Source organism: Ambystoma mexicanum, chromosome 4q (assembly GCF_040938575.1).
Source record: "Ambystoma mexicanum isolate Mex_15411 chromosome 4q, UKY_AmexF1_1, whole genome shotgun sequence".
Lineage (NCBI taxonomy): Eukaryota > Metazoa > Chordata > Amphibia > Caudata > Ambystomatidae > Ambystoma > Ambystoma mexicanum.
In genome coordinates this window covers 307,331,318-307,346,454 of record NC_090928.1, presented here as the reverse complement: position 1 = coordinate 307,346,454, position 15,137 = coordinate 307,331,318, and the positions used below count along the sequence as shown (strand labels likewise).

At 42.4% G+C, this 15,137-nt stretch overlaps 1 protein-coding gene across 1 annotated transcript in view; it reads right to left on the bottom strand.

Annotated features, from left to right (window-relative positions):
• The window catches only part of SYTL3 (synaptotagmin like 3), a 778,488-nt gene that overhangs the window by 24,261 nt on the left and 739,090 nt on the right, over positions 1-15,137 (bottom strand). Inside the window, exon 14 of the mRNA XM_069607884.1 lies at positions 5,136-5,241. Coding sequence (XP_069463985.1) covers positions 5,136-5,241 — 106 coding nt within the window. The remainder of the gene's footprint in view (positions 1-5,135; positions 5,242-15,137) is intronic.

The window sequence follows — 15,137 nt, the reverse complement described above, 5'->3', positions numbered from 1 at the left end:
TATCCTAAAAAAGAAGGTAACTTTATTTCTTGAGATACTGAGGTCTCCAACGCTGAAGTGCCGGAATGAACAGCCAGCAAATGCAACGGCGAGCCTCCCCACATCCCTCTTACAATGAAAAGGGCAAGATGGTTTAGGCCTTCCTAAATGTGTCTATCCAACTTGCATCTGAACAGCCGATACATTGTTGCCTATTGAGGTTTTACATAAGCGATAGCTATCCAGCTACTCCCTTTCCTCGCTCAGATCTTGCATTGGAACCCTCCTTCTGCATCCATGCCCATTTGCCAAGAGTCCTTACATCAGGGGATGAAGATGTATCCCTCTTAAGGTTTGGTAGAAAACTTTACAATGGAACTTGGTTATCAATAGCTTATCCTAGAGTAAAACAGATCTGACAACCATTCAACCAGCGTGTCCAATGGCCGCTATTTATTTTGTATTTCTAAAAACTGTGCCACCTGAATGTCACCTTCTGCCACCACTTCTGAAAATTATATATTTATCTGCGAAGGGAAGAGAGGCGTCATCGCTGCAGATGCCCGCCTAAATCTGCATGTTGAATTGAATCATTGCTAGTCTTATATGTTGGAAATACCTCCAGTTGGCGAACCTGTACACGTATACTCTACGAGATGAATGGTGGCCCCATTGCCTCCAATAGTAACTGAGAACCCAACTTCTACAATAAAGGGCCAAGAAACTGTTCTAAAGATGTCAAGGTACTCTGATAATGGGTAGCACCAACTGACTTTGTATCTGTGTTCATTTTTCTTAGCTCTTCCAGTCACTAGTGATTGCAGGGCAACATTGCGTAACAGTCGTCCCAGTCAACCTAGCCACCGCTTCAGGCAAGGTCATCACTCAAACAGAAAGTCATTATTTATTGTGGGATAATTGTAGCATCACACACCTCCCCCCCAATCAGGCACCATCACCCCCTATCAGGCATTGCCTACCCCTGTCAAAGTCACATCATCCAAAGTAGAGTGGAAGAGGTGCATCAAGCGCCATTAGCTCCCAGCAGTTACTATAAACCCACCTAAGACGCAGCCTGTCTCGTGAGGCGTTATTTTAGAGCATTGACGGCATCTGGCCTGCACAGTTGCTACCACCAGTTCCTGTCACCCATTCAGGAAAAGTCGCCACAAATCGGTTGAGAAGAGAAAGCAAAAAGCAGAAAAATTGTCAATGAGAAGAGAACAGCAGAGAGAAAAAGTATGATTGGGACTTAGAGAGGAACTGTCATGAAGGGGAGAGAGCAGGAGAAAGGTAGGGGGAACACTCAGGAGATAACAGTGTGGGAGAGGTCACTGGAGCAAGAGAGAGCCAGGCAGTCAAGAAAGAGTGAGAGACTGGTGGACACAAGAGGGTTGATACTCGCACAACGCGGCAAGTCCATTATGCACTGAGGAAACCAGGAGGAAAGAAGATGAGATAGAGTTTCAGTTAGCAACAGAAGATTGGGGCAGCTATGTACATTCTAAAGGAGAAAATGGCTAAGTATAGTAGTATACATCAGACGAAGAAGAGAAGAAACGCAAAAGGGGAGGAGGGGCAAAACAACAGAGAGATCAAAGGAACGCAGCAATGTCCCTCTCTGGGGAAAAGGGGCCAATAAAATGGATCCAAGCTGCCACTGCCATGCCGCTGCGAGAACTGAGGAGCAGAAGAGGTGCTCCTTGTATTGTGAACTGTGAAGGCCAATGAAAGCATGTTTGCAACCCTTTACCTCCTGGCTGCTTTTCTCTTTCCTCCAATCTATCCACATTCCTCAGCTTTCTGAGTTCTGGGATGTCACATCATGATCTTTTGGCTCTCAAAATCATAAAATCACAGAACTGCCAATACTGACCTCCAGATAGTATATCCCCATTAAAAGACTGAGACCCACTTAGTGATTGGCCAATGTAAACATGTTTTCAAAAAAGGATCTCGGTGTAAGGGTGAGACCGTGGGTTACTCTTCCCCCTTTTCATACCAGTGCATCTTGGAATGCGTGACATCTCTAAACACCTAAACAGTAGTGATACTAAAGCTCTGATAGACCCTCTTAATGCAATCAGCCAGTCATAAAAGATGTCTGGTGAATTCACTACTGATTTTTCAGCCCTTTAACTGTTTTTTTTTTCCATTGACCACAGCGTAGAAACATCAAAAATGTAGCAACCTTTTTTTTTTTTTTTAATTTCCCAGGACACAAACTTGACCCATTAAATTTCAAAACCTTCGCAGACATTTTGGGGGAAATATTTATAAATGCATATTGCCGTCAAAGTCAATGTTGGAATTGTGTTCATGAATGGAAGATAAACACAGCCTCAAAATATAAAAAGGCGTAGTCTAGCAGTGATGATTGTTTCTCTTTAGGCACATATGTTGTAGTCACTACATATCTCCTATCTGGTACTCTTCTCTGGTAAGGTTATGCCATCTAGGTGCAACTAACAAAAATAGTAATAAAAACAAAATAAACCTAGAAAAATAAGCGCATTAATCAATAAATAGTAAAATAAAAACACAACATTATAATCACACAAAAGTAATGAAAAATAATTGCAAGTACAATAAAAATGAATAATGGAATAACTTTAGAAAGATCAAAAGAAGTTTTAAGATTACAATAACATAACATTATTGAAATTATTCATTGCTGCAAGAGGTAGCACAAAAACAATTTGAAGGCAGTGCAACATTTAGAATCACTGTTTTTATCAACCAATCCCAATGTATTGAAACATCCATTGAATATCTTTAAAAATGGCCTTAAATGTTACAAAAACAAAAGGTGATTAGAAACCTTTGGCCAGACAATTCGGCCATTTTATGGAACTTCAATACGAACCACACATTTTGAATTTGGAATGTTAAACATGTATTTGTGCTTATTAATTCCTTCCACTGAGCTGTTATATTAGCATGCCCTCTTTGTTTTCAATAATCTATTTCTTGCATGTCTGCTTTGTTTTAAAATGATAAGCAGTTTTTGTATTAAAATAATATAAAAACATTTATAAAATGTGTGTCAAAAAGTAAAACAAGAATAACTTTGTAAAGCATGTCAACACGTATGTTTTTTTTTAACGCTAAATGATTTATAGCCAAAATGATTTGTAAGACTAAATTAGCGTTCATATCTTAAAATATGTGACTGGACAGTAAAAGTATTATAAAAGAAATATGCTTTTTTCAAAACAGTTCCAACAATTTTATAAGATGTAAGAATATCTCGAATTCTTTGAGATAAAAATGTGTGTATGCTTAACTTGCTCCTTCCATTAATCTGTTCCATTAGCTTGATATGATAAGTCATTTATAATGCGTCTGCACACAAGTGTTTCTAGGCGAGACAAGACAAGGGAGGGAGGACAAGACAAACGATCTTACTAGGCCTTGTGACATTCAGTTTGCGCAAGTGCGAAAACAAGAAGTGCAAGGGGAAGTGGAGAAGTGGGGTAGGGGGGAAGTGCCAAGGAGAGGGACAGGGAAAAGGGCAGCATTGCTCTGAGTAAGTGCAGCACAGGGCAGCGTGGCTCTGGGTAAGAGCAAGGAGGTAAGGGACTATAGAGGTTAAAGTTACAGCCCCTAAGTGCGTGTAGGTCTGGAGGCAGCGCAGGGGTGATCAGGAGAGATCCTGTTACTCAGTGAGACTCTGAGGGTAGCCAAGCAACCAGGCAGTGCGGCAGACAGGTAGGTCAGCTAGGGTCAGCAGGGGAGGGAGAGAGAGAAAGCAGAGGAGAAGAGGAACGTTTTGAGCTGCTACCGGAACTTCAGGTGGTCCGGCTCAAGTTGGAGAGGGGCTGCAAGGTCATTCCAGAGGGAGGCACCTGCAGAGAAGAAAGACCTACCCCCACTCTCTGCCTGGAGAAGCGCCTGACCCTTACAGAGTTGGAGGTAGCTGAGCGAAGGTGTTGAGAAGGGAGGTATTTAGGAAGAGAGTGTTGGCTGTGGCTTCTCCTACTTGTTTTTAATTTTTTATTGCAGTCACAGAATAATACAAACACTGTTATTACAATATTCCAAATTGTACACATGTGCCAATAAATACCAAATCCCTCTTTTCATTATCATACTGAAACAACATATTAAAGTGCATATACATTTGAATGAGTTCTATGCTTTATGGTATAATGTCCGCTGACATGGGTGATACTGTACAAAATAACATACGATAACAAAAATGAGACAACAATACGTAATTTATAATACAGAACTACAGTGCATGCTTGGGGGCTCATTCATAAAGAAGTTACAACGAATAACTGAGTCAATGAGTAACTAAGCTACTTCTGGATTCACAAAGATGTTTCTCACGACTTACTTTTAGTAATCATGAGTTAGTCAGAGTTAATCATAATATATTCTTTGTGAATTTAATAACCCTCTCCAGGATTGAGTGAAGGGCAAGTCAGAGTTATTCATGGCAACTTTCTTTGTGAATAGGACCTTCTAGTCTCCGATTGGCAGTAGTACACACGTTAATTGTCTCATTGATGCACTATATAACTAGAAAGTAAGTTATTTGGACTTGAGCGCTGGATAGGGGTAGGGTTGAAGTATTGATACTCCCATTCAAATGCACAGCCATTACCCAAACAAAATACTCCTAGGGAGAAATTGAAAAGCAAAAAAACAGCCTTTACAAGGAAATAGACCAAACAGTGAAATTATGTTGTATTCCATGCAGCAACATGAGGACATCTTTCTTTATAAAACAACCAGGTTCTAATGGTTTAGTCTGGAGGATATAAAGTTCACCTCTGCTCACTGGACATTTGATTCCTTTTAATTAGAACCATTTTATAACATTTCACAACTCTCAACTTCATTCTCTGTGCATCAGGTGGTCTTCCTAAATCATCCATTGATGCGCTGGTACCCAGATGTTTAACCCCTAGCTTCTGAAATTTGTACAGCAAATATATGGCAATAGCATGAGTACCAACCAACAATGTGTAGTCTTGGAAATGCAGCTGTAGAGACTCAAAAACAAAACATAAAAAAAAAATCGAATTACACATATTCTAATTTCACATTCCTTTGGAGAGATAATTCCATAATTCGGAGATAAAGAAAACGGCAGTTTGAGTAATGAAGAAAGAATTAGCGAGGGAAGTCTATAAAAGCATACGTACCCCTTCACAAAAGAGCTTAATGTCCCATCTGCTCTTAGCGGCAGGTTTTTGGCGCTGTCTACTATGATGCGCAGTTCACCACTGGTCTGCGATGTGTCCCCCATCCCTGCAAAGTAAAGGATGCCGCAAGTTTGTAAAAGATTTGGACAAAACTAGAACAATGACCTGTTTATTACAAAATTCCAAAGAGTCTTGAAGTATCTAAGACAGAGGCAGGTTAAACAGCCTGATGGAATTGCTCAGGGTAAGATGGCTTTCCAAGTGAGACAAAGCAAGGAAATGGATCAAAAACATGGTCCGTTTCAGCTCCCAGCAAAGGCATCCTACTGGGATGAACTGATTTTGACTTTTTTCAAAGGCAAATTATTTTTTATTTAAAAAATTGCTCTTTTTTTCTTTTGATTCATTTTGATGAAACCAGCCAGTTCACTTTTAGGTGAATTCAATTCACTCAGCCCTGCCTACCCCTGCAATGAACCCTCGGATGTGCTGGAACTGCTCCAGCCACTTTTTCCAGCAAAGCGCCCCATTATTAACAGCCTAATAATTTTGCACCACCTGTCCTGTCATGCCTTCTACTGCCTGTGATGTTCGAGGTTGGATGTGAAAAGAACAATGGGTCTCCCGCACTTCACCATTCCGTGGTGGAATGAAACGGCCCTTAGAATGGACGCTCAGGAGCCAATCCTCTGGCTTGTGATTACGCTTCATTGGCCAAGTGAATGGTAAAAGAAACGTACCTTTAAAAAAAAAAAACTTTTTATTAATTTGGAAACAAAGGGAATATCTGTAAAGTTTGTTGTGTTACATTATGTATGAAAGAGAGTACGCGTCCAAGAAGAAGAACAGACAAAACCCAAATGATACCCCAATGACCAAAATCCTTTGTGTTACACACATAGTCAACAACGATCGTATCTGTGAGTTTTGGAGTTACACCACCGCCCACCCAGGTGTGCCTCTCATATCAAGAAGTGGAGGGCGGGTTAAATAATGATGCAAAGCATGCTGGGAATTGCTTACATCAGTCAGATTAATTAGTTTGCTGCGCCCGCATTAGTGGTGACTCTCATTTGCAATGGGCGCAAGCAATCACAGAACGGCTCCTATATGTCTTTGAGTCTAGATCACGAAACTACAAGAATCTTCTTCGAGATCATAGATGTTAGCCACATCCTTCAACCAGTCAGATCGCCTAGGGCCCGAGTACTGCAGCCAGTCCAAAGCTATCCTGCACTTAACCAGTAATAAGGCCACCCTAATAAATCCTGAGTTTAATCCTTGCCCATTTACACACAAGCATAATAGGCAGACCAGCGGTGAGAGTGGGATATCCGCTGGCATGATGTCACCCAACGTTCCTGTAGCTGCCACCCATTATTCCGAAATTGCTTTACAAATCCATGTCACATGCATACAAGTGCCAGGAGGGGTTCTACATTTGGGCATACATCTGACTTGGCTGAGCTTACGTTAAACGGGTCGGTAGTAAAGGCAGTATGCACATTCGTAGTGTGGCAGCCTAGGGCTGAGTGACATGTTGTTTAGATAGTCCACATGCTCTCCAGAGGTCGTGGAAGCTTTGAGATCCACTGTGGGAATGCTGGGTGTAGTGCCATTGGTCCATTTGTGTGTATAGGGGCGTTCATCGTCGTAACTGGAGCCCGCCATGGTATTTCAATCCATTATTAGTTCAGGAATATTGCTCTTGTTTGGGGTCCTTGGGAAATTTCCCTTCCTGCTTCCAAGTGTGGCAAGTTCCATTCTATAATAAGAGGGAGCGTTTTTACAAGAGTTCGATTCAATCGATAGAACAGCATCTAATTAGGAAAATCTCCACGTCCTTAAGCAAATCATACCATCTAGAGAGCCCATTGGCTCCCATGTCTTGCTTACGTGTGGATCAATTGTAACAGGCAGACACGGTTCATTCCAACAGCAAACATTTGTGAAGACTAATTCATAATCCTTGATAAGCCTCCCAAACATTCATAATCCTTGATGAGCCTTCCAATCATTCATAATCCTTGATCAGCCTCCCAATCATTCATAATCCTTGATGAGCCTCCCAATCATTCATAATACTTGATGAGCCTCCCAATCATTCATAATCCTTGATCAGCCTCCCAATCATTCATTATCCTTGATGAGCCTCCCAATCATTCATAATACTTGATGAGCCTCCCAATCATTCATAATCCTTGATGAGCCTCCCAATCATTCATAATACTTGATGAGCCTCCCAATCATTCATAATCCTTGATCAGCCTCCCAATCATTCATTATCCTTGATGAGCCTCCCAATCATTCATAATACTTGATGAGCCTCCCAATCATTCATAATCCTTGATGAGCCTCCCAATCACTTGATGAGCCTCCCAATCATTCATAATCCTTGATGAACCTCCCAGTCATTGACCATGCCCATTGTGAAAATTCTGCGGGATTCAGCAAAGCTTGGTGGCTCTTCCCCCGGCCTATTACTGACGTGTTAAGTGGGGCTCCTCCTTCGGCAAGGATATGCTCTACTTGCACATGTGGTAGGTCACTGTCTGATCAATATCCAAATAGCGTAAAGTGTGCCTGAGCTATGAGGTAACACATACACATCAGACATACTGGTACCCTCAACATAAGGTTTGGTAAGAACATCTCAAAGCAGTCTGGGGTCTTTACCCCACCACACTAGTCTGGCTAGGATACTCTGAACCTGCACAAAGAATGTTGTAGTGAGCTAAGCGGGTAACTATCATTTCCACAGCTGCGATATTGCCAACGGTGCTGAGTGGCCAACCAACACTGATCTATTTTCTGCTGTAATTCTACGAGTGCTGGACCATAATTTAATTGGTATAATGTTTTCAGGTTCAGGAGTCCTATATAAGAAGGTGTTTGAATAGCATCTGTTGTGTTTAGGATTCTTTAAGCTGCTTGTCGGAAGCAAATCGGTTGCGGATTAGTGTGTGGGTCCGTGACGGAAAGCGCGGTGCCTTCAGTGCAAATCAATATGAAAGAGTAGGAGCGAGAGTTCTGAATTCCCTGATGCAGAGGCTTCTGTCCTAGCAGTTGGTCAAGAGATTCAATGGTGCAAGCAAACCTCGGAGGGGACGGTGGGCATCCCTATCTAGTGCCCAGCGGAAGCTTGAAGCCCGGAGAAACAGCTGAATTTGTAACAACTCTTGCCAGTCGGGCCGGATAAAGCAACTCTTGCTGATTTATTCCCCCGCCAGATACCCCTGACGATCGCAGTTTTAAAACTTTTATTAAAAATTAATTGAACACATTTTTCTTGGTAGATATCATGGAAATGTGTGCACTTTTTTACACATGGAACTTTATCATAGCATTTTAATTGTATTTTGGGGAAATTATTTGAGATTGTTGTTTGTTTGTACAGAATTTTAAATGTGAGTTTTATGTTCACTGTATATAGTACTGTTTTATAAATTCCCTGTTTGCAGTAATGAATATGTTCAATTGATATCTTAGATGTTCAGTGTTTTTATAAGGTTTGCGTGTACACGCCAATATCACAATAAAAAAAAAGAAAAACTATAAAGCAACTTTATTTGCCAGATCGGGGCCGGGGTTAGTCCAAATGTCCCCAGTACCTTCCATGCACAGGCTCACTCAATAGAATCAAAGGCCTTCCCAACATCTAACAAGACCAGGATTAGATTTCAAATGGCAATCAGTCTTTGCAAGTTTAACTGAGTGGACCTTCTTGGAATGCACCCAGACTAATCGGGGTGAATTAGATAAGGGACGTGCTGTAGGAGCCGATTGCTAATATCGAGGCAAGTATTTAATCATCTGTAATCATTCATTTATAATAAGCTGCATCTGTCAGGGGATCTGCCAGGTTTTAATAGCACAATAATGTTGCTTTTGCTCCAAGAGGAAGCCAATTGGTAAATAACAAGCAACTAGTATATCAGCAAATGCTTCATAGAAATCAAGAAGAAGCCCATTTGGAAACAGTGTTTTGCGACTTGGCTTACTCTTTGCGGCCTCACATATTGCCTCTTGCTTGGCTGGGAGCCTGAGTGTATCCGCCACAGCTCAAGGTGGTTTGTGGAGCATTATGCGTTGGAGATTAGTGCAAATGAGACTCCCATTGCGACATTTTGGAGGTATAGAACGAATGATCATTTTCTTCAAATGCCCTATTCATTTGTAGATGATTAAAAATGCCCTCCTTGGCTTCATTCGTTTTCACTATGATAACCAAGGAGCCTCTTTCTTCGATGGTCATCCGGGAAAGCGGCCACCTTGGTCTATCATGCTCTCCATATCTTGGAGCTATTCTGGGTCACTTCAAGTACTTGAGCTCGGTGTCTCTGCTTTTGAAAACTGTACCAGCTTCTCTTGGGGCTGTTGACTTACCCGAGGTGTCTCTTGAAACTCTTTCCAATTTGTAATTTTGTTGATTCTTTTTCTAGTCTATTTCCAAAGAATGTGGTATTCTCTTTGATATACAAAACTAAATTTATATCGTAGAGAATAACAAATTCTTAGGAAATACAGATTCCCTAAATGTACACTTAAATGCTTCCCAGAAACCTTAGTCTTTGCCATGGTACCTGTGTTAAAGTCAAAGTAATTTTCAATAGCTGTTTGTATGTCATTTCTGAATACAGGATTCTAAAGTGCCTTTTATTTAGATTTCCATGGTTTGGGGTACGTGTCCTACTTGGACGGGTCATTCCCAAGATAGCTCAGCGATGGTCTGAAAGCGTTCTCTGAAATATAGCGCAGCCCCGTAGCCATGCAGCTGCCTCAGCTTTCACAAATACGTAATCAACCTCAGCACCAGTATCATGGGCACGAGAATGATGGATGAACTCCCTGGCAGCTGGGTATCAGAGCCACCCCAAATCTGCAAGATTGAGAAATTGCAGCAGGTGTAAATTGTGTGTTGGCTTAGGTTGTGTTCTAAGAACACCGCGGGTACTGTCCAGTGAAGGTTCCCAACCATTGTTAAAGTTGTTGCCCCCATATTGCTATCACTTCCAGATCATAAGCCAATAACTGACAACATTTTCAAAAAAGTGTCAGGTGGATCAAAATTCGGTGCATATACCTTGATATGAACTAATTATGTATCAGTCTTCGGATTATTTGGCTGAATATTTGGGATACAGATGTTTAATCGCAAGAGAATTAGGTGAATTCGAATTCGTTGAATTTGTTAAAAATTAATTTGGCTGCAAATATATGTGGGGGAGTGTGGGTCAAGGTAATAATTAAGGTGGGGAGAAGTGAGAGTCTCCCCCTGCATACATTTGCGGCCAAATTGAATAAAAGAAAAAAACAGACAAAATCAGATTAATTGATTTCTCCTCGATAAAATCACATAGAACCGAATATTTATGCTAAAAATGTAATGATGTATGTATAATGGCCATGCTCCTAGTATTGCTAGAGTAAGCAGAAAAATATCTTGTTGTGCATCATGCTGTTGAAATTGTATCGATTTTCTGAGTCAGGAGATGTGTTTCCTGGAGGCAGAGCTCCAGAATCGCACACCTACACACATACGCAAGAACCTTACATGTCTTTTTGAAGTCATATAAACCTTAAACAATCCAGGCAAACTATTTGGTCCATATTTATACATAAAACTGTTTGTTAATTCAAGAACCCGACTCCCCATATGCAAGTGTGAAACCTCCAGACGGATGTAAAAGGTCCCCACAAAGAGGGCAGCTTGTTCCGCGTCTGTGTGAAAATAGGTCTTGCCGTCATGCACAATATGTAGTTTCGCAGGGTAGAGCAATGGGTATAACGTATTCTGGAGTGCAGGAATCCCTGTGTTCCTTCAAAGGACTTGCTTGCCCTTTGGACTCAGAGGCGTCTGGGAACATTTGTAGCATCATCAAATATAAGTTGACCCATTTCCCGGCCTGCTTTTAATAACATGTCTCGATCCTGATAGTTTAGGAAATTGGAAATCATTTGTTGCAGAGGAGCGCCTGCTTTGGGCCAAGTTTGGGCCACGGTCATAACAACCTGTGCGCTCTTTTCAATTACGGAGTGATTTGTGAAGGGCGCCTTCAGAACTAGTGACTGTATACGCTTGTATAGATGTTGCTCCATCCTGCCTGACTCTGCACCCTCTCGCAGTCCAGGTATGAGTACATTGCAGCACTCCAATCATTCCTCCAAGTCCTCTAATTTGTCATACATCGTTGTCCGTTCTCTTCAGATCTTTAGCACATTTTCTGCAGTTTCCCTCCTACATTTCACAGCCTGCCTTTGACCAGTTAATTCTGGGAGTTTAGTCTGGATACCATCCACACAGAAGGCTATTCCATCCATTTGTTTAGATAGCTTTTTGTCGCTAGCCTTTAATTCAGCTAGAATATTCTTGAGTGCAATAGGTGAATGTTCATTCCCTAATATGTCATCAGTATGGGTGTCAGCACTATCAATCGTATCTGTCTGATGCGAAGCCGCTGGAGGTCAACTTTCTTTACTCCGTACTTTGGATTTTGTTTGCTGTGCGTTGACATCACCCAGCAAAGAGGGATAAGAGGTATGTCGCCTTGCTGATATCTATGCAAAGATCTATAATGCACTTTCATTTTGCAGGATTCCCATGAGCAGTAATGTTGTAATATGTGTGCATTGGATACTTGAGGGACTTTTCTCCATAATCAGACATCAGGGGATCTCTCCTAAGGACCACAATATGCTACTCTCTGTTCAGCAACAACATCAAAGCGTGTACTACTCACCGTGGACCTCCACAGCAGACTGTCGTCAGGCCTCCATGCTCTCCATCTGGAAATTGTCTGGAATGGCTAACTGTAGATCTCTACCCATGTGTCCAAACTAGAAGCCTCTATAAGGTGACCTAAGAAATGTCAAATCTAGGACCATTATAAACAGCTTGGCAATGTAAGAACACCCCATTTGTCCGATATAATTTAAATTGCACCTGAAGTCTATAAGAAATGTCCCTCTTGAGCTGGTGTCGCTTCTGACATCACACTCAAACCCAAATATCTGAAACCCTCAGGTGCCCATTTTAAGGGGGTTCACTATGCCGGTCTTCTATATTTTACCCATGAGTTAGTAGATTTCTTATTTGGGCAAGTATATTTTGATGCGGGCCATTGGCTGAAAAAGATCCACTTGTGCACAGAAACTACGCACTGAGCCTTCTCGGATGTGTTAGTGTCAAGAATATATCATCACAAGCGCTGCCAAGCACCTTAAATCTCCAACTTCCATACCATACTTGGCGTGTCACTGTTTTGCTAGTTTTCACAATCCCTCCATACCAATGAAAAGTAGCATGACTGACACTTTGCCTCCCTGTGTTGTAGCCTGAAAAAGGCGTCAAATCATTAAAGTTGATGTTAGTTATCGCAAAAGTTTGCTTTGTATACAAATGATAATGATTTGTTATTTATATAGCGCCTTAAGCCAAAGCGCTTTACAGAGAACATATTTACATACAGTTATTATCCCATCCGAAGTTTGTACTCATTTATCGACCTCGGAAAGATGAAAGGCTGAATTGGTCTTGCGGGGATTCGAACCAGCGACCTGCAGATCACACATAGATCGCAGCAGCGAGCACTGAACCCCCTGAGCTATCTTACCGGATGCAAGTTTGATCCATTGTGTTAACCTACTACCACAACACATTTCTGCTTGGAGTCTGGAGGAAAGCCAACTGGAACTCTCGCTGCTGCTGTACACTGGGGTGACTCCATGGCCGGCCGCACCATTTCCCAGCCATCTGGCAGGGTCTTACCACGCAAGACAGAGACATGCCTCTGTCTCTTTAAAAGGGGCTCCCAGCGAGGGTAGCGCATTCAGACTACCAACACCCAAGTTCAACCATTCCCACGTCACTTCCCATATAGTGGTTGTGGATTCCTCATCTCCCGCAAGGGGTACACGTATGGCAATTGTACACCTAGGAGCTGGAGAGGGAGAATCCCTTTAAAGTTGCCTGCAGAGATAACAATGTTCAGAGAACTCCACAATGAAGGAAACACATAATCTTGTCCAAAGATAGCCCTCATCACTGTGTCTCAGTGAGCGCAGGTAACCACACACCAAGGTACCATCATATCATCCTGCTACTTTTGCAAGTGAGATGCAAATAGCGGCCATGGATTTCCATGAAAGTAGCACTTGCCCCTGGCATGTGCTGAGTGGAGTCCAAAGATGTGGCTGACTTTAGCAAAGGCTCGGCCCACTTCCTTGTGGGGCAGAAGGATCAGCGGATAACCTATGAATTAAGGGTTGAGAGAAGGCTGGGCTCTAGATATGAACACTCCTGTGCTGCGCTCGTTGCTTGGTCTAATGCTCTTGATATTTCGCTGCAAGGTTACAGCTGTATAGAGGTGAACCCACACCTCTCGTAGGGAAAACGTGGATAGTCCTGGTTACCTTGCAATTACTGGTTATTATTGGTTCTCTCACATAAAGAGATTCTCATGCTAAATGTGGTATGTCCAGTGAGTTTTTTTCTAGGGGTCGAAACACGTGTCGGCTGACCACCATTAGACCATGTGTCTACACTATAACAGATAACAAATTTAAAAAACTCATTGGAAATACCGCATTTAGCGTGAGAATCTCTTTATGCATGAGAACCAATGATAACCAGTAATTGCAAGATAACCAGGACTATCCACGTTTAACCAACAAATTAAGTCTGCTTAACCAATCTGGTTCAAGGCCCAATAAAAACTAAAAACTGAGGGTAGCTAAGCGCGGGCAGTCCCCAGGAGCAAAGCCAACATATGTAAATGCTGAGCTCTCTAGCAGTTGTGTGAGGCATAAAAGAAGCTTGGAAGAGAGAGTTGGACGCAGAAAGAGAAGAATTTAGCAATGAAGCAGCAGGAAGGAGGCTAAAGAGAGGTGGCCAGAAAAACAGAGTGGAGGCAAGAGGTGGAGAGTGTTAAGAATGAAGTTGGAGGAGTCAAAATGAGGAAGGAGTTGGAGAACACTGGGGGGTGGGGTGGTTTAAGGCAAAGCCAGGAGAAAGGAGGTGGATACTAATGAGGAGCGCATTGGAGAAGATATCAAGGAGAAACCTGGGAGACAGAAAAATAGGGAGAATGAGGAGTAAAGTAGGAATGGCATAGAGGTACGTGGAGGAGAAGGGAGATGCTTTACCAAAGAGAATTAAAAAAGGAAGGAGGAATGAGCATGTGGTGAAGTGCTTGGGTGGTATAGGAGAAGGGAATGGGCAGAGACAGTGTAGAGGGGCACAGTAAAGGCCCCCTTAGGCACAGGACTGCTGTGAACCATATTGGAGGTAGTATAGGATGGGGTGTTGGGAACTACAGTCAGGACCCAAAGAACGGGAGTTGGAGGAGGTGTCCTGGCCCAAAGTGTAGAGCAGCTGTGCTGTCACCTGATGGCAGCTATGGGGCTTATCACGGTTTCCACCAGTCCTAGGTTTTACTGCCTCCCCAGCCTAAAACGCAAGCGCACTTGGGGCCTAGAGGCCCAGACAAGGGCTCTCTTGGGAATCGAGGACGAGAAGCAGAGGATCTGAAACAATAGAAAGAACAACCAATGAAGAAGTGTGGGGAAACGCCAGTAAAATAAGACAGAGAGTGACACAAAATGGAGGATATACACAGGGAAGTGACCCGTGGATTGAGGCCCACGTAAGTCAGAGACTTTATTGAATCTTGAGAACAGGTTGAAACCAGTAACTTTAGTTAAACATAGAGACTTTATTGTTTGGCAGGGACAACCCACAGTACAACCCTTAGTGCGTTCACCCCAGATTGGGAAAGGTGGGTTTGAGGGAACCCAGAGACTTGCTACTCATGGAGAAGTTGCTTTGGGCTTTGGCCTAGTACTCATACCTTGTTGAATGCCAGAACTAGTTACTTAGAGAAAGCTCCAAAACGTCAGGGGGATTGTAATGTTTCTATCAGATTTGACTAAGCTTATACATTCCCTCAATAAACATTAATTGGGCCTCATTACAAGTTTGCCGATCCGGAAACAACGGTGCCA